Consider the following 27,265-nt stretch of genomic DNA (forward strand, 5'->3'; position numbering starts at 1 on the left):
ACTTTGTGCTAGCACTCAGGAATAAAAGATGAGTAAGATATAATATCTGTGTCCAAAGATATCTCAATTCAGTGGAGGAGAAAGACACAAAAGCAAACGCCTACACCAAAACACAAACTCTAAAAACAGTTTTCACAGGACAAAAAGAGTTCTGAGAACACAAAACATTTTGAGGTTAATCCCCTCTCTGGAGGATCTGAGAAGGCTTCATGGAGGAAGAGGAAGTTGAATGAAGCCTTAAAAGGCAAGGAATGGTGATGGTGGGGGTATAATTCTGGCAAAGAACAACATGCTATGGCACAGGTATACCAAAGTGAAGGCATGTAATGCAACATAATTTCTGAGCTCTGACTGTAGTGTAGGGTAAAAAGAAGATCGAGAAGAGGAGAAGATTAGAAAGGCAAGTTGAGAGTGGAGGAAGACTGGAAGAGAATTATGGACATCAATGAAGGCCAGATGAGGATATACAACTTCAGTAGACAATGGCCAGGCATACAAGTTTTTTGAGCAAGAAAATCATGTTACAGCAAAAACCTAAAGAAGGAATGCCAACAGGATCAGAACTATGGTAAATAAATCTTAACATCAGATGAATATAAAATATAAGAGGCATTAATTCTTAGTATACCATTCAACTTACATTACACCACTTAGACCCCATTCAACTTTATTTTCTAAATTTGTTCAAAAATAGACAAGATTAGAAATAATTATTTTATTCTATTTTTATAATTTTACTATTTAGATTGATATGTGCCTTGAAACAACTAATATTTTCAGTATAAATTTTGACATAATAGACTGAATGGGCAGCATGGAGAAATGCAAAAAGAGAAGGTTGGGACAACGTGTCTTTTGCATTGTCTCTTGGAAAGAAAGGGCCCAGACCAGTTGACAGAAAGTTCTACTTTCTTTGGGCATCTCTATCTCTGTGGGTGTTTTTTGGTTTTGATTTCATGAGTTCAAAAACTAAAGCTTATGCAGCTAAAATGATCAACAACCCTACACAGTTTCCCAGCTGAGAAAAACAAAAGAATTATTCCTTCTTTGGAGACATGTTTAAAATGCCTGTCATAGCTCAGTTGGAGAAAAATTCTTTACTGGTAGGATAAATTTCTAAGTGTAAATTAATAAGTAGACCTTCTGGATTGGGTTGTCATGAGTTGGGTTTTCTAAAGAACTCCTGTTCCTTAGATACATTGATCCATAGAGCCAATAAACAGATGCAATCCTAAAGTACAGAGAGATAACAGCCACCTGAAAGACTTGCTGAAACAACTCCAACTTATTAATACAATTGGTATAAAGAAAATATGCTAGACAATAGTACCTGGATAACATAATTCAGGTAGAATTTTTTCAAGTAGGAATGCTATACATTGGTTCAGTTTTAAAGTATTTAATTAATTAATAGTAAGTAAAGATAATACTTGCCCCAACATTTGTAAAATAATTTATAGTTTTCAAAAACTTTCACAAATATCCACTCAGTTACCATGTGTTGACTGAGTGTCCAATACAATAAAATACCCTTATTAAGTACAACAAATAATTCTGACCTTGTTCTGTAGGAAATGGTCTCCCAAGTCCACCTTTTCAAATTGATCAGGTATCTGTTGACTGGTGCCGTTGAAATTAATTGGAAATCCCTCACAAACTTTCCAACTAAGAAAAGTAAAACATTTAATTATTTTTGTTAGAATAAAATGTATTTAATTATAATACTCTTTAATCTACTGGTATAATAATTTATGCATCTTACACTCTACTAGTGAGAGAAAAACCAATTTACAGTTCATAATCTTTTTAAACAGAAATTTGTAAAGTGCTTTGGCATCTATAATTGGGAAAGAGAAGGCTTTAAATTTTTACCTTGCAATTATTTATGATATTGAGGGATTCCATGCCTAATTAATTATTAATAGAAGAAAGAAAAGAAAAATGATTTTTAATCTTACAGAATCACTCATGGTGGAGACCATCTGCATTGTTAAATGTATATTCTAAAGACACCAGACCATGAATAATAAAGGATCTTCTTGTACCTACAATGGTTGTGTTAAGTGTGTTAGTTTGGTATTTATAAGAGAGTCTTAAGAGGCAGCACAGTCTAGTGGGCACATGGACCAACCACCAAGTGGAGAGGTCGGGTTTGATTCTTAGTTCAGCCAAATTACTTATTTTAAAAGTAAGCCAATCTTTACCTAAAGAAAATTACTTGCTCAACACTGATAGGTTAAGACATAGCATACAGCACGCTATTCAACAGAAACCAGTTCTGGGACTGGTAACAGTATTTTTTTTCCAAAACTCTGTGAAATATAAATAAGAATATAATTATTAAGATTTCAAATGATCCACTTTAGAGTATAGAAAGAAAATGCAAATGGAAACAAAAAATTAAGTAAACTATCTTCAAATTAGTTTATGTTCAGTAAGGCTAGTTTCACACTGTTATACTTAGGGACGTAGATCTAACATGAATCCATTCAATAAAACAGTATTCATTGCACCTGGGGAAGTAAAATTAAGAAGGAATATACGAATTAAAAATTAAACTCCTAGCTAAAAACTGAAGGGAAAGAGTTTAGGCAAATTTAACAGATTGAAGAAAGATTATTGCAATGAAATAAACTTTCTCATAAATGGGAATGCCTATAAGAAACAATGCTGATGAGTTATTTTCTATCTATAAAGAAAAAGAGAACAAGACAAAACAGACTCAGATCTTCCTGGAAAGTGCAGGCAGTCACTGGGGGGTGGAATCATTGTTTAAATAACTACCAAGGAAGACCAGGGAGTTTGTCTTTCTAGACATATTTAGTAACAGGTTGACACTGGCTAGACTGAGTGACCTCATCAGACTGCTCTTGGTTCTCTGATTCTAGCCCCCACTTCGGCCTTTTCACCTGTACGTTAAAGAAAGTTGTAACTTGTTAAATTACAAAATATTAAAGCTATATGGGTCCTTATAGATAGATCACCCAATCCAATGTAGTATCAGTATCCTGCTGCAATGTCCAATATGGTAGCCACTAGCAACATATGCCTATTTAAACTAAAATTAATTTAATTTAAACAAAATTAAAAATTCTGTTTCTCAGTCACATTAGTCACATTTCAAGTGCTCAATAGTCACAAAGTATGTTTCCACCATCACAGGAAGTTCTATTAGACTGTGCCGGATGGTGGTTAAGCCCTCAGTTCTCAAGAAAGACAATCTGGGTTAGAAGCTGGGCTCTATCTGCAGCAGCTCTGTGACTGGGAACTTACTTCTGTGGCTCAGTTTCTGTCTCTGTAGAATGGAGTAATAACAGGATAATAGGTACTGATGGGATTAAAATAATTGTTTTGAATATTAAATAGGTTCTTACCCAATTCATTTAGAACTGTGCCTGGCCTATGGTCAACATTCAGTAAATGCTGGGTTTTCATTATTTACAGATAAGAAATTGACACCCATCTGCTTCTGGACAATGGTGAGCAGAGACGGGCTGGATGCCCACATCTTCTGATTCTTGCTCTTCTTCTCACTATCCCACCACACCTCCAGCATATTGCTTTTGTTTTCAATATATCATCATCAAATGAGTCTTAAGTATGAATACTCATATGAGAAAACATATTGTTTAATATTTTAATGATTCCATCCAAAATTATTAATTCAGAAACATCCACTAAAAACACTTTTTACGTTTCAAATAAAATTAATACCTCTGCAAACCAGGAACTATAGTCTGCTCATTGCACATATGGTTTTTTAAAACTCAAGAAAAGTTAATGATAAGTCTTTTAGGCACTAGCTCATTATATCATAAAATAAGTCAATAAAACAAATAATTGCTTATTTAAGATGATTCGAAGAACAACTTTTAGTGTTTCGATCTCTCACTCTGGGAAATCTGAATTAGGTAAGTTAGATTACTTTAACCAAGCACGTGTTAATTTACTTGTCACATCCTGGGAGCAGAACAGCATTAGGATCCAAGAAGGTTTTATATGCAACCGTAATGCCACCTCTGGCAAATGCAGTCACCTGGTCAAAGGTCAAACCCAAAACAGGGTTCAGTGGAGATCTGAAAAATGGAGAAAACATCAAACCTATCTGCAAAATTATACAAACACCAAAATTTGAGCACAAATAAACAATAAAACATACAATATCAGTGTCTAATAAAATCCAGAAATAAGAGAATTTCCTATTATACAGCACCATTGTTGTTATCCTATACTGACACCTGAAATGCACATTTTAGTTTATTTGGCTGATTTATAATACGCCAACGATAGTTGCAACACATATAATTTTAAAAAATAATTTCAATAACAAAAGCGAAGTATTTAGTTGAGAAAAGCAACCAATTGTCATTAATATAATGTTCATTTTTCATGTATAACTGCAGTGTAACATACCCATAATAATCTTTGGAGCTGATAATTAAATGAATCCTTAATATTTGGGTACAAACAGCTATTCTTTTGTGAGCTCAGTAAATGCTATCCTGTTTTGATTTTTCATGTGATATACCGTTAGGTATATTGTTTTAAGTTAATTTGATTATTTGAGAATTAAAATTAAATGGAAAATATCTTAAATAAAAATAACAGCCACTATTCAACTATGAGCCTCTTTTTTCTAAATTGGTGACAATGATTTGCTATTTAACCCTGAAATTACAGGAGTCAACCACATCACCTGTGTAGTACTGTCACAAATATTTAAACAGACAAATCCAGAATGTGAGACATTCTACAAGAAAAGCACCCGAACTCTTCACAAAAATCAACGTCATGAAAAATAAAACAAAAGATGTGGGAATATTCTAGATTAAAGAGAACTAAAGAAAATAACTAAATGCAATACATGAAGCATATTTGGGTACTGGATTACAAAAAGCTCTAAAGTACATTTTGGGTAGTCTGAATACAGACTATTCGTTAGATGATATTACATTATTCCTCACCCTGTTAGGGAGGATAATGAGGTGAGATACAAGAACATCCCATCCTTCAGTGATGTGACCTGAAGCAGTTAGGAGTAAAACTTTAGTGATTGTCTGGAATTAATTTCAAACCGTTCAAAAAAAAAGAGAGGGAGATATAAGAGAGGTAAAAAAAATATGCAAACTGTTTAAACTGGTGAACATAGGTAAAAGATATATAGATCTTCATTGTACTATTCTTTCAAGTTTTCTGTAGATTGGATATTTTTCAAAATAAAAATTGAGAGAAAAATAATCAAAGAACTCAAAATAGAAGCAGATATTGGCAAAATCATCTTTTGCAAATAAGTAACCTGATGCCCCACATCAACATAATTAGACACATTAGAATTACTCCTTGAAAATTAATATCATTTACTTAGTATATATTGCACATTCTCAATATATTTTAAACTAGATGGAAATAACTTTTTAGACATAAATTTTAGAAGTTCCAATAGTAACAAAATGCTGTAATGGTTCCCTAGTGCTTTATACTGGATTCAAAACCAGAAAAAAATACATTATCCTATTAAAATAACAATGATATACAAACAAATATACACACTTATGAATTCCTCTAGCTACAATCCTCAGTTGATTTTAGACTATTCCAGATATTTAGCATTTTACTAGTTATTCCACAGATATGATCCAATTAATCAAGAACATGTTTGATCTTATTAAAAACACTGCATTATAGCGAACATCATTAAAAACATCAAAATTAGTCAGTCATTGCTTTCACTTTAACAACGATATTTAAGAAGAAATCATTACACACACATTTTATTAAAGCCTCTCCTTGTAACTGGAGGAGCTTGCTAAATTATTCAAGAATTCTTGCCGCTTTAAAATTCATCACTGTTTCTATCATTGGAAAAACAATTGTCACGATGTAATTAAATTATATTTTGAAATCTGCCTACGGAAAAAAAGACCACTCCTTACAGATATTTTTAATTCTATAAATTATACAGCATAAGAAATTATTAAGCATTTTAATTTCACTCTACTGGGAAGGATGAAATCAAATTTTGTAATATGCTACCCACAACTAACCCTACCAGCTCCTTCCAAAACCTCCACGGATTTCTGGGTAGATGTGTTTCACTATTAGACATTTTGACTAATAGAATATATATCAAATACAACCAGTTCCTAGTTCTGTCTATGCTATTTTCAGTATAATTAATATATCATCAATTATACTCTATAAACAAAATTATTTTTCCCTATTTCCCCTATTCTGCTTTACAGATAAATAAAGACCTAAGAAAAAATTAAAAGTAGGCAGAAAAGTGTGTTTCCTGACAAGCAGTTTCAGAGTTCATCTGGATGTGTCCTGTCAAAATATGCATGAATTTCCAGATATTCAACACAACAGCCCAGCTCATCAGGGCCTGCAGACTGCAGCCTTTTACTTTTCTCAGAAACACAGATAATTTTATGCAGGAATTTACCAATCTACAAAAATTTACACAATGCTCAGCAATAACCAGTAATTATTGTGGGGTGATGTAAGGCGCTTTTGCAGAATATAACTTTGATAGGATAGGGCTTTACAAGCTTCACCAATATATCTTTAGCTGTCCTGTCATTGGTGCTTAAAAGGTTAAGACTTTATTTGTGAAAACAGAGAGAGAGAGTGGGGAATCATGTTGTCTACAGCTTCATAAATCTTGCTTAAGATCCTTTTCAATTACCATCCATTTCTCCTTTAAAAAGGGACAAAAAAATAGAGGAGTGGAAACAGGTCAGGGCAGCGTGCGACAATGACAGTGTGATGGGCTTGGGCCCCCCGTGGCGTTTCCATCTGCTATCATTAAGGTGACTACTCAGACATGAACAAATCCCACTTGCTGTGCTGACAGGCAGACTTCAAGAACTATGACAATGCATTAAGACAGAAAGTCAGAGAGAGAGAGATGTCATATCCCACAAACAATACTGCCTCACAAAAAACGCCCCTGATATTTTATTGGAATTCAAAATAAAAAAAAATTCATAAAGGGTGCTACTTGGCTTCTCAACTCTCCTTTTAAATTAGCTTGCCCCTGGAAAGATTGAGGACAGACAGGGAATAAACACTCACTCCTACCTGTATGCTTCACCATAAGAGACCCAAATTTTTTGCTCATTCTTCAGCAAAAGTGGATTCTTAATTTCTTGACCATGCTCATCGTAAAGCCGGGTTGAAGGAAAATTGAGGCCTAGTGGGTTGATGGAAGAACCTTGAAGCCTTTGATGAATCTTGAGAAGTAACTGGTGGTGGGGGAAAAAAATGAAGAAGAAATAACGTAAAATGTGAACATCTGTAATAAACCGTCTCTACTCTGTAACAAATGAAGTCCAGACAAATGATAATTAAATTCACACAGAATGTTAAAACGAGTGTGAAATGACGGCGACGTTTAGCTCAGCGGCAAGGAACAAGATGAGCGCGGCTTTAACCAGCAGGGGGTGCCACAGGCCCGTGGTTGAGCTCTGACCCTCCGGCTCAGGGCTGGGAAGCGGATGAGGCCGTCTACAGACAGCATTTTGCTTCTACGCACGGTAACAGTCTCTCTGGCAAGTGGCCGAGCTACACACCTTGTTAGGGTCCTTCCACAGCGCGCTCAGGTTCTACCATCGGCAATCCCCCCGTGCCCAACTAACCTCAGATAACCAACGGTGCAACAATTCACCCCCGACGGGACTGCAAAATAAACAGGGCTCTCACCCCACGCCGGTCCACTCAGGAGAACTCTCCCTGGCTGCATTTTAATTAAGAGTCCTGCACAAGCCCGTGAGCAGCTTCAGTAACGGATGTTCTGAAGTTGTGAATAGGACATAATTGAGGTGTGAAGTATGAAACGCTGTCACGTAATACTTTAAATAACAGCGTTGTCAGTGTTTGCTTCTCACATTTAGGGGCTCTACATTATCAAGTTATTTCTGATTTAAGGTATATTTCAGAGGAAAGTAAATCCAACTGAACTCTGCTACACATGGAATTTTTTCTGTGATTATCGGTCACCTTTGTTTGTGTTCAGGCCTCTGCTTCTCCTGCTCTGCGCCCACACCCTCCATCACTCTGCTCCCCCCAGCCTGCTGTCACACATGTCCTCTTCTTCCTCCCTTGTCAGTTCCTGTGTCTCTCGATCTCTTCTTACCCTGTAATCTCAGCAGGGATGCCGATACAGTTGTGGCCTTTTCCTGCCTGGCTGCTGTTCGGGGTGCCTGTCCTGCTCCTTCTATTAATTCCCACTGAAGGTATATTGAGACGTGCTAAATGCCGAGGCCCAGAGGAAAGAAGAGAAGGCTGCAACCCTGTCATGTCTCAGGTTTCCTCGCCTATTGGCCACAAACTCTTGACCGAGTAAGATATTTTCTTTGACCAGCAACTATGTTTATGGAATGCCTAAGAATTAGGCTTTGTCCTAATTAGAGACAAATAATCATATCTCCACTTCATCAGCTCGACATTGACCAGATTTTTAGCCTTGAGCATCAGAAAGGCTGGAAATGAAGACATGTTTTCATTTCATTAAAGTTAATTCTTCTCATCCAGCATAGCCAAGCCCTTTGAATTAAAAATAATGGTTACTATTCTCTTTAAGAGTATAACAGGCAAAGAATACAGAAATCTATATTCTTTTGGTTTTTTCATTGGAACCACAAACATATTTTGAAATCTACGGGTTGTATTTACGAAGCCCTACGTTTATTTCTGTGTGGCCTCAGCCCTTGAGCTCATTTTTTGTTGCTTTCCTATAACTTCAGAAAACATGTAATGCTAATCATTTTTTAAATCACAGTGATTTTGCTTTACAGGCATCACTTTTGTAAAAGGGAAAGATATAAAAGATTTAAGGCCAGATGCAGGAGAGAAACGTGTACACAAAGAACAGGAGTGTGTGGTAGGGAAGGGACGTGAACACCCGACCACTTAACCAAATTCACTTTCACAGGAGTTGCACTGCAATCTCTATTTTCTCAACTTGGTGACAGACTGCATTTTAGGTATTCAAAGATGAGCATTCGACAGCCTACAGGAGGCAGGGCCTCAGTGCCTTTCATCTCCAGGCCATTGGTTAGGGCTGGGCCATGGTGATAACAATTGTGATAATCTTCACCCATTCATCTTTAAAGCTATCATCACCAGGCCTTTATAGGATAAGAATTTGTTCAGGGACCTGAGAAGAGTGTGAAACATCTTAGGCTAGTGATTGAGACGAGTGTGCACCAAGGGAACAGTCATCCTTAGGTGTCCAAGGGCTCTCCCCAACAAAGAGCTTTATAGTGCCCCTAATTCAAGGTTTTTCCCCAGATTTACTTGCATATAGAAGCAAAGCACAGACCAATTTCAGTGTGCCATAAGCCAATACAAAAACTTTCTACAGAATAATATTTTCCTATATAAGATAATATAAATGCCAATTCAATTTTAATATGAACCAAAAAGTAAAATATTCTAATGTGAAAAAGAAGGAAGACAGGTAGAGAATTCTAGGACGGCTTTTGTATCATGGTGATTCGTACAGTCAGGGATGTGATAGCAAAAAGAAACAAGCCAAGGCTCTTGATCCTTCTTTCTCTGATCAATCAAGGCAGCATTTCCCATCTCTTCTGGGCCCAGCTAATGATCAGATGGGAGCCTCCTAATTCTATGCAACTTTTGTGACTGACTGTAAAGGCCAGGTAACGGATACCACCAGGGAGAGGTAAGTGTGAGGGTGCTGAGCTGAAGGGAAAAAAAGGAGCAAGTTTCTGAACAAAGGCCAAGCAACAGGGCCCAAAACACTGGTGTGCTGTCGGGTGGGCACGTAACCCCAATTTGTAAACAACAGGGTATTCAGTGTCCTTTTATGCAAGACAAAGACCCAAAATGAAGAGCCTGAACATGTCGGTTTTGCCTGAGAAACATCCCAATTGTTTGGAAAATAGGCCAAGGTAAGATGCCTGAGATAAACCCTCTGGACTTGCTCTCAGTGGGCACAGGAGAAAACCAAGCTGCGTGTCAGGCGCTCAGAGACACCCTAGACCCAGAACACCCTCCACTGAACATCACGTCACTTCTTTTTAGAGTGTAAACAAGAGGGCAATCCCAGAATCCAGTGTGGCCAGATTTCCAAATCCAAACATAATGAAGGTTAAGATGCTGTTAAGTAAGAGGCCGGGAGTTAACACTACACTAAAGCTGAGAGCCTGAGGAATTCAGAAGTCAAGCGTGAGACTATCAGTCTTCACAGATCAGCAAATGATTGATCTTTTCTCAACAACTTTAAAGACATAATTGTCTAAATTAACTACAAGTAACTTGGAAGACACTGATAGTCATAAATAAACAGTCGGTAAACTCACTCTTTCCATCATATCGCCGGTTTGAGCTGGACTATTAGACCCCAGATCCTTTTTGCTGATAGAAACAGAGATTTCTCCAGTGTCCTTACCATTTTCAAATATCTGCAAAATAAATGCATTCAAAATTAAAAATAAATACAAGCACACACACACATACGTACACATATTCGTACGTACATATATAAACACAAGCTGTCCTGGCTTTGCACAGCACGGTGTCGACTCAAAGTTGTGCATATGGGAACTGTGCAAAGCAAGGACGGCCTGTACGAACATGTGCAAGGAACTGGCGACGAAAATCAACAGGCCAGCGGGGTCTAAAGGAAGCCCCTTGTTTCTCCTTTTGATTTCAGTGTCTTTACCCTGACTGGCCTGAAGGAGGAATCAGAGACTTCACTGGATGCTTAAATGGGGCAAGGGTCAAGGAAAGGTCAGCGAGCAACCAATTAACTACCTCATTTCATTCTTCTTGAGAAACATAAAGCCACAAATTACGTGAGGAATGTTTGATTTATATTTAAAATATATCAATGTTCGGCTCATCTTTTGATTCACTAAAAGGAAATTCAACCTGACAGATTTATTGCATAACAGTACGATGAAAGCCATCCATTTTAAGTGCATATGTGCAACGAGTTGTTGAGAACAGAGATAAAATTCATAACATCACATTACGCAATACTTGCTGGAAAAGAAAATGCTGGCAAATGTTCTGGTCAAAAGTCTCCCAATAAACCAGTGCTGAAGGAGGCCTCCACCGGGGGGCACAGCACCCTCTGACCTCGAGGAGGGCCCGAGTGGAGGACCCACTCGGGATGTGCCGTTCACCACGCACAAAAAGACGCAGGCTGCGAGGCCTGATGAATAATTTAAATCCTTGCTTTTTGTTTTATTTTTTCTCAAAAGTTCTTTTCTTCCCTTTCTGATACACCTACCACATCAGAGTAGCCATTTTATTTATGTCTAGTGCTATTTCCAGAGCAGATAATCTGGGAGAATACCTTAGTTAAAAAGAAAAAAGACTATCTGTTTTACTTCTGAGACAGTTTGACAGTTATTTAATTTGGGAAATAATGTGCTTTAATAGCACCTCCTTAGGCTTTAGCAAAAAAAGAGATTTTTTTTAAAAAGAGTAATAACGTTGAAGAACTGTGGGTTTTTCTCTACTCGGTGCTTTTCCTCGCACTGAGAGTGCAGTGGAGATGGCACAGCTGTCAGCCTCGGTGCGCTGATAGTCCACACCCTACAGTATCTTTTGCTAATGGAGATTTTTTTAAATCTCTATTCTGGGTAAAGATATAATTCTGAGCAAGAAATCTCTCAGCTTTTGCAAGGAACTTTGTAAACTCAACTGATGACTGCAAACCTATAGAAATAATGTGGGAGGAGAATCTTACCATACCAACAGTCTCTTCAGGGCCCTAATCTGGAACAAAACTCTTAAACAACAGAGACATTTAGCAATGATTAGCAATGACGGTCACGAGTCTAGGAGGCAGGCATTCTGCAAGGTTAGTGTTGACAAAAGCTCACTTTGGGGACTTATTGACACTGCTCTGTCAAGACTTGCTAGACGTGGAATGGGAGTGCAGCAAATTGTATTCCAGAAATAGCAGTGTCAGTGCTCACTGCCAGACCAGAAACCAAGCAGGACTTGGCCAGCACCTAAGACCTTCATTAGCTCACCACTTTCTTCAGACCCTAATATCTTCCCTTCCATGTCCGGAAAGTGTTCTCAAAAAAAAAAGGCGCTGGCCTCCAAAAGCCCTATAAGCCCATTAAAAAAAAAAAGAGGTGTCTTAGTATTTAGTTAAAAGTTTAGGTGTCTAAGTGAAAGAAGGCAGCCCTCCACTAGTCATTCACATAATATGTTTTTTCTATATTTCTACAAAAACAAAAATTCCCCAAGCTGAAATCCTACAAGAGTCTGCTTTTCTTAAGGACCAGCTCTTGTTTTTAAGGTCTATATTACTAGGCCCATTTTTTTCTAAATCTAGGGATTATATTTATTTTTTTCTTCCTTTGATAAGATGTATTTTTATTTCTACTGTCCAATGTCTAAAAAAGACAGTCCTCTAGTATTTCTTTGATTGACTAGTGAGGGGAAAACTAAAAAAAGTCTACCTTTATTTTCCTGCATACGGAAACCCGACTGCTGTATTGGCTTCCCAGTGTCTCTCTGCACGGCCTCACCTCCCTACAGCTCTAAAATTAAATTCTCACCCTTGGAGTGGGATGAAGCAAAAAGCCAGCTGAGGCCGGTCTTGAGTCCCAAGGAGTAAGGTAATAGAACCTAAGAAAAAATGATCCAGATCCTCTTGAACAACATGGTAGCTAACGACTACTGCAGAAAATACCTACGAATAGGAATTCACTTCTACGGCCTTAGTTACACAAAGTACAGAGTTTTAAGGGGGAGTGTTTTCCATGAACTACAGTCTTTTTACTTTCCTTCATGTCAATACTGACTTTTGTTGAGCAGGATTAAATTCAATTAACGCCAATGTTTCGTCATAATGTTGTTAATTGATTCATTCATCTAACCAATATTTATCGAGTACCTACCATGTGCCAAGCACTGCTCGGGTGCTTAAGACGCACCAGTGAACTAAGCTGCCTGCTCTTAAGGAACAGGACAGTAAGTAAATCACACAATATGGTCGGGGTACATCAGGTCTTACGAGGCCTGAAGTTTATACAAGTTAGTGGGCCTTCTTTAACAAAAAGAATGCAAAATTACAAATGTAAAACTAGATATAAAACATTCATTTAAAATGAGAAAAGTAATCACAATTTACACATATTAAAAAGTTCACACATAGCAAAAACATTACAAAATCCAGAAGAAGGCAGAAAATATTTTCATTAATTAACTATCCAAAATACATTTTTTGGCTGAATTGTCTGTGATCAGCTTTTCATATAGTAATTTGGTAACATTTTCTATAAGGAGAATAGAACGATAATTCCATTTTCCCTATAGCATGGTTAATCAAAAATTTTTTTAGTATTGCTTAGAAAAATCTCTCTTAGCTTCACAACTTTGTTGGTCATTTCATAAAAATTTTTAGGATTGATGTCAAATTTGGGGAAACTTTGATCAGATTTCTTTAAAATATGAGCTGTAAAATGTGGAAGAATTTCCTGCAAATTAGTTGGCCTTGTTAATCACACCACGTTTCTCCTCCACCACTCAGAGCTGCGATGCCGGGCACACTAGTCACAGTCAGGAAGCTGCGTACTCTATGGTCAGTGGGCAGTAGCCATCTTCCTGGGAGCTCTTCCCACACACGGCTAGCACTAACCGAACTATACAGGGAAGTGACTGCAAACCACTAATTACATTCCACTACAGATGAACTAAATGTATCTCCAACTTGATTTCCCCTTAGCCAGACCTCAAAAATGCCTGCTGCCACTTCAACACCACTTGATGCAAGGGAAAGCTCGACAGAGAGGAAGTTGGAGTGGAAACAGACAACGGCCTAAACCAATTAGAGTTAAAATATATTATGTTTGCAAATTTTACAGGAACATGTGGCCACATGCAGACATTGCCAGGGCCTCTCCCGGGGTTTTGGAAGGGGCCTACACAGAGAAGGGGCCCTGAAACTTAAGTTTCATCAGCTTTATGGTAAATGCACCTCTGAGGGGGTTAGAAGGTGGTAAGTGCTAGGTAAAGAAGAAAAAACACAGCAGTGCAGGGGATATAGGGTCTGGGATCAGCGAGTGGGACGGGCGTGGTGGTCACCATGTGAAGCAGGTGATGGAACAGACCGTCAGAGAGGAGAGACTGGAGTAAAGACAGGGAGAGAGAGGCAGCCAAGCAGAGAGCCAGAAGAAGAGCGTCAAGAGCAGAGGGAGCCGCTGGGGCAAAGAAACTAAGGCCGGACTGAGTCCAGCATGCTCCAGGCACCTCACAGAGGCTGTGCGACGGGAGCAGAGAGGTGGATAGGAGGGTGAGGAACATGAACTCAGAGGGACCTTGGGAGGGCTTGGAACCCGACAGCAACAGGATCTGGCCCACATGTTTGAAGGAGCATGTGGCTGCTGGCTGGAGGGCAGACTGGAGGGAGCAAAGGCAACCCAAGGGTGGGTGACATGGCTCAAACCAGAGTGTCAGCCACAGACGCTGCAGGAAATGGTCCACTTCCCATGTTCCTTCCACAGGAATTTTAGTTGCTTATTTGTTTATTGTCAGGGTTGGGAAATAAAATTTGTAGCTAGGCTAATATTTCTGAAACATGAAGTCTTCATCTATGGGTGTAAATAAATCAAACTAAACGTAACTGTGCATTGCAGTATTTGTGAAGGCATAAAAATGTCAACAACATACTAAAAGAATTTTATTTACTGTGAAGATTTTATAGAGACAGTGACGAAAACTTAAACCGTTTGGGGTAAGATGACCTGAACCGGGAGTTTTGAGCTAATGTGGTTCTTTGAGGCATTAGCCTGGCATCATTGATGACATCCATTTAAGGACTCGTGTACAGCCTGGTTCAGACCATTACCCGGCCTTTAATGCTGACTCTGCTTAAGGCTGGCTCTGGGGACAGCAGGTTCCCAAACTCTCCATAACTGCTGGGCAGACCCCCGGGGCGGCTCCTCTGTGCGTGAGTCGAAAGCCAAGCATCTAAGCTTCCCAAGGCCCAGGATGCAATGCTGTCAAAAGGCAGTAACAGGATTTACTGCTAGAGATCTGGTGAAGAAAGGAATATAAAATAACCACACGAAACTCTGTGGCATATTTCAGATGAACACCACTAAAGATGCTGAAATAAGGTTAACACGCAATGTCTTGGGTTGGGGCCCCCAGGAAGCCGGCTCTGGGATGGAGATTTACCTGTGGGAAGCTGGCTGGGGAGCACCCTCCAGAGAGTCCTCGGGAGGCGGGGCGGGAAGCAGCCGTGGGCAGGGGAGGTGGCAAACTACAATGCAGTTGCACCAGAGGCCTCCGGGGGGGAGATCTGGGGCCAGGATGGTCCCTGAGTCTTGTCCAGAATTGAGCCAAGGGAGCCAGGTCTTCCTGCCGCCCACCAACCAAACGCTGGATGCAGCTGCCCCCAGGATGAGGGCCTAGTCTTGGGAGGAGCAGCTCCCTCACACAGAGGGCGGCTGTCCAGTAAGCATATAGCCATGGCAGCTGGGGGTGGGTACCTCAGTGCTAAAGACGGGACCCCAGCAGTGCAGCCCTGCTCCCACCACACACACGCTGGGTATTCCAGGTGTAGTGTGCACACTCGCACCCACACTCGGTATTCCAGGTGTAGAGTGCACAGTCACACACACTAACTCAGTACTCAGAGCAGCAACCCAACTTCACAGGTGAGTCTCAGGGAGGCTAATGACGTGCGGGGCAAATCTATCACAAGGGGTGGGGAGAGCTGTAGAATCAAGCCCTGCGATGTTTCTAATTACAAACATCCAAATTTACTCTCACGTCGAGAATTAGAGACTCTAAAAATATGAAACTTAATATGAAAAATTTTAAAAGCATAGAAAAGTATTTCATAGTAGACTTTTTTTTACCTAAGTCAAAGAAGATGAAAATTAAAATGAAATATTTGTCTTATGTGAGAAGCTGGTTAGCCATGAAAAACATCTTTGTCCAATCAGAATTTAAAGTCACTTTTGGAGACAGAAAATCAACTTGAAATGAATTAACATTATATATACATTAAATCAAATAAATGTGCTGTTACTTTTTTCATCTTTATAGACTTGCGAAATAGTTTTTTAAATATCCATATTTTCTCAAGTGTATATTATAAATCAAACAGTAAACACGTCTAACTTTAACATTCAGATAAAGTGAGAACCACAAAGCAAATATTAAAATTATGGGATTCAGACAATAAAAATTTAATAATGAATTAGTATGCTTATACTACATGTAAGAAAAAGTGTTTTAACGCCTAATGGAGATGTCTTTAAATGGTATTTAACAGGTAAGGAGCCAGTATATTTCATGCCAGGAAATGAAAATGCACTTAAATGAAAACAAATTATACAATTGTTAAATTTCATCAATCCAAATGGTACTTGAACCAAAAATCAAATAGCATTTTTTTAAGCCCAGAAGAGGTATACTTAAGAAATAATTGATTTTAAAAGAGACACTTTAAATTTCCTCTGTAAGTTGCAGCAAAGCCCACCATTTAGAAGACACAAACTGGGTGACTGCCTATGGGGTAGGATTTTAGGTGTGGGCCAAGAGACTCTGACCCGAAAATATCTCTCCCACCAACATGCCAATACTTGAAATTCCAGTTAGAGATTTACTCCTTTGTCATAATTTAAATACCACAGAAGAAATGATATTCAGCCTCAGTGGCTGTTGATCCTTCAAGGCCATGATTTTCAGTCTCAGCTCTCTGGAAGCCCTCAGAGGGCCTGGGGTGGGGCTGGTGGGTAGGGGGTCAGTGGGGTCTGTGGTCCCACGTGGGAGATCAAAGCTGATGGGCAAGGCTGTGGTGCAGCCACCATCCTGGCTGCAAACAGGGTAGATCCTACTTCCTTTACTTTAAGCAGATTCCAAGAAAGAACTTCGATCTAAGAAAAATATTCTTTTGAAAACTGTCTTAGCTTGAAAGAAACTGTGGCATGCCCTTTTCCTAAAAGCAAATTTTGAAAAAAGGGTGGCAATGAGAACATAGGGTACCCGACAGCCTGAATTGGGGGTTGGCGGGAAGGAGGAGAGGAAGGGCCAAGGGAGGCGGAGGATGAAGAGGCCTGCAGAATGGTCCTCACCGGCTCCACAGTTACCTGGGAGCAGGCCTGCACTCCTTTCCTGTAAGCATCTCAAGTCACATTTCATTGTTTTGTTATAATATATTTTTAAAAGGGCTTCTCTCACACTCCCTTTTCTGTGTCTATTGACAAAGTAAAATTTCTAAAACAAGGTGAATGGTTCCACAAAAATATTCTCTTTGTATCCAATTACAATTCTCACTAAGTTCAACATATGAAAATGTTCAAAATTATCTAGAAGGCAGTGGCAAGGTAAATCTCCTTGCCTGTCATGTCCTAAACTGAGTAATTTCAATAAGCCCTTTATAAATGAAAATATTTTAAGGAGAAATGCAAGAAGGATCTCTTGTCTAAATTAATTTAGTGCCTAAAATTATATTTAATTGGGATTAAAATAGCAGGTATGTGGGCCCTGTCAATATCTGAGCATAATATGATGTATTATATACCAGAGCTTGGTAAAGAAAGGTTTTTGGAAATTCCTGGGTTCAATATATTTCTTCTCACAGAAAGTAAGGGCTTTTTGATGAGAAAAACATAGTCACATCCCCCAAATTCTATTTTACTAGGGGAAATGAACATTATAAGATTAAATATGAATCAAATCATCAGACTTCCCCAATTCTCAGCCTCAGAGATCACATTCTCACCTTTGGATAGAGTATATGTTTTTAATGCCATTCAGCTTCTTTAAAAAATATATCAAATATGCCTGTAAATATAATTTTTCCCCTAATGAATAAGTACTCTGGGTAACTAAAACCCATACAAAAGCTTAGTCTATGGTGATACATTTCTATTTTAAGAAATAATCCATTTTTTATCATAAAACATCAAAACTATAGTGGGACTCAAGTAGGTGTAAATGCATCGCTTCATTTGCACTTACTAGAGAATCTGCATTCGTTTCTGTGTTCAGTGATGAACTGACACCTGATAGCGTTCACGGTGAGCTGGGCTAACATAGATGTCAGTGGTAATCCAGGGGACGGGAGCATATGCAGCAAGAGAACCTCAGCGACCGGAGTGTCTCAAACACTGTGAAAAAGCTAATTGAGAGGTTAGAGCAAATTAACTGCTATGGAGAAGGACGTTCTCCCCGCGAGAGAGCGCATGCCTGCCGCAGCAAGGCTCAGTGGCTGCATTTAGTCCGGTAACTACAGGGACAGTAATCCAGCTCCGGCCCGTGGACTTGCCCCGCTGACTGCCCACCTGGCAACTCTCTGGGCACCTTCAGGACTGTCAGGCGCGCAGGGAAGGCCTGTCTCACTACAGCTGGCTCTGCATGGGAGCCAGCGCCCCAACCAAGTGCTCTTCCTCGCATTTGGTACAGACACAGGTTTTCTCTTCAGCAGGTCTAGGAGGGAAGGTTGCATCTTCATGCTCGCAGAGACGTACACCATGCTGCAGATGCCTGTCAGGACGTAGGCTGGGGGAATACACTGGAATGCCCACCTCCCCACCCCCACCCCCAGTTATCCCTCCCTGTGAGGGATAACTGACCTCAGTTACCTCCTTCTATTCTTTTAACTGTTCCACAGATTCCTAAATATTTAAATAAACTTCCTATTACTACATATGGTTAGGAAACTTGAAGCTTTTTTTGAATGACCACGAAGTAGAATGTAAATCCCAGGTGGATTCGTGGTGCTCCTGTACCATTGGTAGAGCAGATTCCAAAGGCAAATTCAAATACCCACAGCACGAGAAAGGCCGGGAGGGTATTACAGACAAAAGTTAGCATCTTTTCTGTTATCAATCAAATTACCCCGTTTTCTGAATATAAATTACAAGCCTATAAACTAAAATGATGAAATTGTAGTAAAAAGCTGAGAAGACACACACTTTAGTTTTATTGTCTTCAAAGCGTGTCGTATTGTTCTAAGTGTATGAAAATAATCATGGGCTGGGGCCCAGCTGTTCTAGGCATCTCTGCATCTTCCCACTGTACCTCGCAAAATGCCTTGTAGACAATACGTATCAGATAATGTGTGTATTTACTGGGCTATACCCTTGAAGTCTTCTTTATTTCTGTCATTGGGAGAATAAAAATTGTTAGATGCATACTCTACTACCCAGAGGATGAACTAGATGCTGGACAAAGACATTCTTTAAGGAATAAATCTCTGAATTATCCCTTTACCAAAGCTATAAGAGAATATTATAACCAAACGATATAAAAACAGAAAGGCTAAAAAAATCTCCAAATCACAGCCGTCTGCATCGTGTTTTGTCTAGGTTGTAAACCCCACTGTATTTCCCTTGCTCGTGCCAGAGTGGATTTGTGTGAGGTTAATGAAGACTCAGCTCTGGGACCCTCACGTGCTCCAACCCCTGAGAGCACTGGGAGACGCTGAGAGCTACAGCTGGCCAGATGTGGGGGCCGGAAGCCAGCTAGCAATCAGGGAGTATTTCTATGTAAGTTTTTCTGAAAAGCTGCCATAAAAAGATCTCAGAAGAAAGGATCTGAATCTTCAAGCCTCCATTAATTTGTTGTGATTTATTTTCTCATTCTAAATAAATATCCACTTTCAGGCCTAATTTTAAGGAGGCTCCTCTCCCCCAAATTTTACAAGCTCTAGACCCCACAGAAAGTGGATCTGCCTCTACCGGCAGCAAACGGAAGTTAACCCCAGAGCACCACTGACCACTGTGTGTGGAAAGCTGACCCATCCTGCTCTCATCCCAGGTTTTCCCCACCTACTCACACACCCCACACTCCTGCTCATCAATTCTCTGTCACGATCACCTACCTTCCTCCTAGTTTTCCACCCACCATCCCCTACAGACTTGCTAATACCCACCCCTATCAATCCTTTCTTTCCTGCGCGTTCCTGACAGCATCTCCATGGGGATGAAGAGGAGGCGGAGTTGTGGGAAGAGCAGGGCTGGGGAGGCACAAGTCACTGAGCCATGGCTAAGGCAGATGTTCTCACAGTGGCTGCGGTGGTGGCAGTGACAGGCCATACGGGGTAAGAGAAGGTCTAGAACAATAAGCAATGGCTCCCAAAATTAGTTACCTGAAGGGCTTCACAGACTATGGCGTGCATTGAGAGTGACTACAAAAGGTAAAAACAGTAAGAAATCTCATCAACTTAAAAGGTGCTATGATGTGATGGCAAGAGAATGTAACAGACTACAAAAACAGTGCACACTGCGGTTGTGACGATGTAGGGCATCTGAGTGCATATGGAAGTGACATGCAAGGGTGAGAATAGTCACATAACAAATAATGTGATTACGGGTGACATAACTTTTTCCTAAAATTCCTCTAATGTTGTCATGTTGTTTTCAAATTTTTTTTTTTTTTAACAAGAAACCTTTCCATGGCAGGATAGACATCCAAACTTGAGCTGTTTTCAGTCCTTTGTCTTTTTTGCCCATCTAAACTTAGGACGGCTTTACGCCATGTGACTGCAGAAATGGGACCAAGGCAATATGGAATGCAGAAAGTGTGTGTCCATTAAAGAGGTGACCTTCTAATATTAAGACTTAATTAAAAGCTGCTATTTTTAAATTATCAATGAAAGACATGATGAGGATGAGAAGCTCAGTGAAGAGGTGAAGGCAACCTTATGCAACATGAACAAGCACTGGGGGTTCTGAATCACAGCCTGTCTCCAGCCCACTGAGAACCACTGCTCTAGGACACCAGGAGGCTGCAATCCATCACTTCGGTTCTTGAAGCTGAGCCATGGGCTTATGTATATGAGAGTGATGCAAATCATCAGATAGAGAAAATTAGAAAGATGACCATCCCAAATCATTTTTTTATCAGACACTTTTCTAAGATCAAAATATATAGAAAAGGGGAAAAATAAGTTTTACTAGAGCCAAGGTTTTCAGTTATAAATGGAAAATACATCTGTTGTTTTTTTTTTTTCTTTTGTGAGGAAGATCAGCCCTGAGCTAACATCTGCCAATCCTTCTCTTTTTGCTGAGGAAGACTGGCCCTGGGCTAACATCCATGCCCATCTTCCTCCACTTCATATGGGACGCCGCCATAGCATGGCCTGTCAAGCGGTGCGTCAGTGCACGCTACATCTGTTTTTTGATATGTCATCTAACACTGCATAGTACACGCCATAAGGTGGGATAAAGTTGTTCATAACCAGAGAAGACACGGCCATGGCCCACAGTGAGTCAGAGGTAACTGGGTCAGAGATGGTGCTCCATGGAAAGGCAGCTCATCCACACCCCATGGGGAATTAGAGTTTGGCCAGGCATCTGACATGAACTGATTCTGGAATTAGCAAAGAATGGTGAGCTGTGGCCTCTGCTCAACATCGCTTCAGGTGGAATTAGCAAGGTCACCCCACCTGAAAGGGAGTACAGAAAAATGCCTCAATTCTAAGAGATTTGCAATTCCGAATATTTAGGGTATTCTTTGTTAATCCAGTTTGTCTCTACTGACTGGCTATTTCAGACGTAGGAACTAGTTTAGAAAACTCCGGATCTCAGTGTCTTTTCCATCAGTCCAAACACCCACTCCCAACAATTTCAAGTTACAACAGGCCATCACTGAACATAAACTTTGGAGAGATGCACAGCACCACACCACTACCCGCTTCCACTAAACAGACACCGTGGGCATAAATTACTTCAAGGGGCAGAGGTGATCATAAAATGTAATACAATAACTAAGAAGTGAAGAGTAATACCTTTGTTTTTAATAAGATCTATTTAATTGTAAGTCTATATACTTTAATTTTAAATAATGGCTGTATTTAACAATTGGCTCACAAAATTCCTCAAAATTTAACAATCAGCAATTACAAACCAATAGAAGCAATTTTCAGCATACCGAAACAATTAAATCAAAATCTCTGGAGGTGGGGGCATTGGTGTTTTTTAAAAGGTCTCCAGATGATTCTAATATGCAGCCAAGGTTGAAAAACCAGTGGTCTGTGCTAAGGCCAGAAGTTGGGGCTGATGTCCAGGTTTCCTGGAATATGGCAAGAGGAATTTATTCTCTGAGAGAAATTGCATGTTCCAAAGGAGAAAACAGAGGAGAAAGGAGGGAGAAGCAAATAAGGCTGAGTACTTCATGGGGAAAGAATCACAAAGCAGGAGAACGCCTTGGAGGAAGGAGAGGGGAACTCTTAGACAAGACCAGGGTGACAACCATGCCGTTTTGCCTGGGACTGAGACGTTTCCTGGATGTGGTGCTTTCAGTGCTAAAACCAGGAAAGTCACTGGCATACTACTGGAGGCATTGGATTTTTCATTTTAATTAATTTTTATTAATGTAAATTTAAATAGCTACATGTGGTTAGTGGCTACTGTACTGGACAGCACAGTGAGTCTAAGCAGATACAACGATACGGCGTCTTTGCGTTTATAAATTTCCTCTTTTGTTTGCTGATATGGAAAGAATTTTGAAGCATATTCAAAGGGGAATATATGAGAGCAACAATTCAGATCCTAAAGTTAAATATTTGCTATCAAGCCCATGTGCTAATGTGAATGAGTGATAGAAATTATTCAGAAGTGCAACAAACGTGAGGAAAAAAACACTTTCATTTTTTACAAGTCATAGGACAGTTGCTGATACAAATGAGCGGGATGAATGGTATTAAGACAACCAGGCTCCCTCACCTAGCTCTTCTCTCAATCAATAGCAAGTACTTGGAAAAATGGTGGAATGGATCTGTCACCAAGTCAAAAATCTGGAAAAGAATAACACTACTGGACTAGAGCGACCCTTGACCTGATGTCTTCAACATCACTTCCTAAATAGTTAGCTGACTAGCACAGACTATGAGAAATATATTATCATATTTATCGTGGAGTTACATTTCCCTAAAGGTCAATTTTTACATGGTAACATTCTCATTCAAAATGCAAACATGGGGTCTGGCCCTGTGGCCTAGTAGTTAAGTTCAGTGCACTCCACTTCAGGGCCCGGGTTCAGTTCCCAGGCACGGACCTACACCACTGGTTGGCAGCCATGCTGTGGTGGTGACCTACATACAAAATAGAGGAAGATTGGCAACAGATGTTAGCTCAGGGCGAATCTTCATCAGCAATAAAAAAAGTAAAAGAAAAACGCAAACATGGAAATGCCATTAAGAAAGTTATAGATAGAAAATATACTGTTTATAATGTTATTTGCAGAATAAAACTGAATATTAAGAAGAATTGTAGAGAAAAAGGCTGATCAAAATATAACTACTTTGAATGTTATCACATTCAAATATAAATATAATCAAAAGGAAAAGAAGAGTTGTAGTAATGGTTTGTTCCTTAGATGGAAAAGGGCCATACTTAGAGTAAAATTCACATTTTACTAATTATAGTCTCTTGAAATATGGGATGTGAAATTATAGGCCAATATTGACTTAACACTGATACTCTATCATGATAAACAAAAGTGTTTAAATTCCCTAAGCTTCAGTACCTAATCCACTTTAGCCAAGTACGAGTTATTTTTCTCCTCCAAAGATGCGAAAGCAAAGAGTCTAGGACATTTAGCTGTCTTGTCCTGACAAATAACCAATTCACCTTTTTTCCCAGTATATTCTTAAGTATTGATTTCACAAGTGAGCTCAGACTTGTGTCACACTTCTCCAGCACAGATCCTTTTCCCTGGAAATGCCGTGTGAACATCGATCAGTCCCTGGCCTTCCACCTCTAATTCCTAGTGCCTCTGTCCATCAATGATTAAAGCTCGCCCATTTCTCCAAATAAGTTGTTTTTAAAAACTGAAATAGATAGTGACTCCTGTGAAAAATATGTTTCTTGGGAAAGTATGCAAATGTTCACATGATTAAATTTCTTCATTAAATTATTTTTCTGGGTTGAAAACTAGTTAAAGTTTATAAATCCACATTTCAAAGGCCTCTAGGCATTTTCTTTTAAAACGTATTCTCTGAACGGTAATATTAGCACTTGTGAGCCAAACTCCAGTTTGAGGAAGACAACATGAAAAGAAATCTGAGCCGAGAGGCATTGTTACAGGGTCTTCAAATGGAGCACAGAGCGTTTTTTGTCTCTGGCTGAACCCGGTGAGAATCGCAGAATGACACCCACCTTGAGCCGCAGGCCTCTTGGGATAAGAGTGTTTGCTGGAAGGCTTTTAATGTGTTGGTAGACATAAGAGGAGAATTGCTCCTGCTCAGCCTGTAATTGGGGGCCAAGTTTAGAGAGATGACCTCTGTTGCTTTTGATAGCTGTCTCCAATTCATCAATCAGCCTGCTCACCTGAAGGGGTTAAATTACGAGAGTTGTTAGCAAGAAGTAATTGTTGATGTCACACCTATTAGATTTTTGAGTACCTAGTTTGATGGGAGGAAAATGACTTCAATACGAAAATTTGAGTACAGAACTCTCTTCAAGTAAATAAAAGAGACATGCATTCCTTCATCAACAAATGTTATTTATGGGAAAATTCTAACCTTTGTACTTTAGTAATACAGAATAGGTAGCCATTTACAATTGCTGAATGAAAAATATTTCTGGATATGAAGAGAAACACATACATCTGACAAGACTGCCAAAGACTTGTAAACTGCTTAACAGAGTAAAACCTTCCTAAGACTTTAATTAATCCAATACATGTGCCAATGAGAATATTTAATTTTATTATATGTACATTCCATTTTAGAATATTTTATTTTACTATCTATATGTTTCACTTAAAATTTTAATTCATATGTTAAATTCATTAAAATTTTGTTGACCTGTTAAATAAATCAGTCTTCCTTCCAAATATTCCAAAAATATAATTTTCCAAATTTCATAAATACAATTTTCAAAAATATCCATACTTCAAAGACAATTCTCTATTCTAGATGATGTTTTGAAAATATATCAATTTCTGAATAAAGCATAGAATTTTTCCAAAAGTAGTAAAGGCTTAGAAACATGTACCCTTTATTTTTAAATTTCTAGATTTCTAATCAGCAGACTTAAGACAGACATATGAATTTGACTTACAGATTATTAATAAGACATGCTGAGGACTCAGAAATAGTAAGTTAATATTTTAATCTATATAGTTTACAAATTAAAAATCGTATCATTTTTTGACTCTTCACTGTGTTATGTAAACTCATATTCACTCTAATAGAAATGGATTCTTAGACACTAGTTGATATATGGTAGTGACCAAAAGAGATGAAAAGCAGAAATTCACCTTATCCATGATTCTTTAAAGTGATTAAATTAGACCCATTTAGAATAATGAATGACTCTGAATAGAGCATGGATTTTTTGAAATCTTGAGTTAAAATCCTGGTTCTCTCAATTACTGAGTGAGAGACTTTGAATAGGTAATAAACCCTCATCCATAAACGAAGAATAATACTGACCTCACCATATTAATAATTAAACAAGATTAAAGAATGGACAGCACAATGTCTAAGCTACAATTGGTGCCTCATGCATGTTATATTATTATAGTATTTTCTTCTTTAAATCTAGGTGTTCTCTGCACATCAAGTTTCAATTGTTATTCTTGGTCTCTTTCCTGTCCCTACTCCTATTTCACATAAAGCAGATAAAAAGTTGAAACTTTAGATTCTCATCTCACTTCAATGTCCACAGTAAAAATGGGAAATCCTTCTCCAAGAGACTCCCACATACTGACACCTCATCCTCGGCTGAAAAGATGGTATTTGGCCCAGCCTACACTTCAACTCTGATGTTAAATCTATGATTCCTATCCCTGACACAGAGGATTTCAGGGAAGTTAGTGAAAGCAAGTTTGTACTATTATCCTTAGGACTTGAAGATTTATTTTTCTACTCTACCTAGTTCAAACTTCAATTACATTTAACTTTTCCCAAGAACTTTAGAAGCATTATGTGCATATACACAAGCTAATTTAGTGATTCCTATTTTTCTTTGGTCTCCTGTATCTCTCTTATTTGTTCCTATGCCATCAATCATCTACTCCCTTTAAACGATCCGTTTTTCTAAATAAAGAGTTGGAAAACTTTTTCTCTATAAGGGCCAGATGATAAATATTTTCAGCTTTGTGGGCCATAAGGTCTTCATCAAAACTATTTCACCCTGCAGCTGTACTTTGAAAGTAGCCACAGGCAATATGTTACAAATGGGCATGGCTGTGTTCCAATAAAACTTTATTTAGAAAAACAAGTGATGGGCTGGAGCTGGCCCCAGGGCTGTATTTGCCAGCCCTTCTTCCAAATACATATATGTTTTCTCCTTCCTATCTTCTCTTAAAAGTAATACTCTGGTCCAAGCTCTCATGTCCTCGTCCCCTCCCCCTACTTGCATTACCAAAACACTTACTGAGTGGTCTCCCTGTTTCTGGTCTCTCCCCCTCTAATCCATCTTGCCACCTCCCCCACATTAATCGACCTCCAATAGCACACTGAATCCTCCAGTTGCTCCCCCAGATTCCTCAGCTTGGTATTCAAGATTCAAGACCTTTTCTTACTTTCTGGAATGAACTTCTGTGCTTTCCACAGTACTGTTAACCCTATGAGAAAGAAGTAACATTTAAAATATGGAAATGATAGATGATCCAATATTAGTCAATGTTTTCAGCCTCATCTCACAATACTACCCTCCAGCAGTATTATCCTCAAACATGATGAATAACAGTATTTATCAAAACCAGAGATGAAAACAGGCCAAGTGACTTGCTCCTATTGTTATCTGACAAAATTAAAATCCAAGAACCAGGGCCGGCCCCGTGGCTTAGCATTTAACTGTGCGCACTCTGCTACTGGCGGCCCGGGTTCGGATCCCAGGCGCGCAACCACGCACCGCTTCTCCGGCCATGCTTCTCCGGCCATGTCCCACATACAGCAACTATAAGGATGTGCAACCATGACATACAACTACCTACTGGGGCTTTGTGGGGGGGGGGGGGAAGGAGGAGGATTGGCAATAGATGTTAGCTCAGAGCCAGTCTTCCTCAGCTAAAAGAGGAGGATTAGCATGGATGTTAGCTCAGGGCTGATCTTCCTCACAAAAAAATAAATAAATAAAATCCAAGAACCAAAGGCCTTAAGTAGGAAGACTTCATTTCTGGAAAGCACTGATCTTCTCTGCCCAGCATCATACAATTCCAGAAGATATAATTTTATGTAGTCTTTAAAGTATACTAAACATCACATAATGTATTATGCTAATCAGGAACGTTGCTCTCTTTAGTTTTATGTACTGCACCTTGTGCTATAGTAAGCCAACAACAACAACAAAAAAGGGAG

General features: G+C 39.1%; 1 protein-coding gene across 1 annotated transcript in view; it reads right to left on the reverse strand.

The window, feature by feature from the left end:
- Positions 1–27,265, reverse strand: part of DCDC1 (doublecortin domain containing 1) — a 394,249-nt gene that overhangs the window by 199,085 nt on the left and 167,899 nt on the right. Inside the window, exons 9-13 of the mRNA XM_058546317.1 lie at positions 24,114–24,284; positions 10,329–10,430; positions 7,084–7,247; positions 3,951–4,076; positions 1,560–1,665 (exon numbers count right to left, since the gene is read on the reverse strand). Coding sequence (XP_058402300.1) covers positions 1,560–1,665; positions 3,951–4,076; positions 7,084–7,247; positions 10,329–10,430; positions 24,114–24,284 — 669 coding nt within the window. The remainder of the gene's footprint in view (positions 1–1,559; positions 1,666–3,950; positions 4,077–7,083; positions 7,248–10,328; positions 10,431–24,113; positions 24,285–27,265) is intronic.

Source organism: Diceros bicornis, chromosome 7 (assembly GCF_020826845.1).
Source record: "Diceros bicornis minor isolate mBicDic1 chromosome 7, mDicBic1.mat.cur, whole genome shotgun sequence".
In the NCBI taxonomy this organism is placed as follows: Eukaryota; Metazoa; Chordata; class Mammalia; order Perissodactyla; family Rhinocerotidae; genus Diceros; species Diceros bicornis.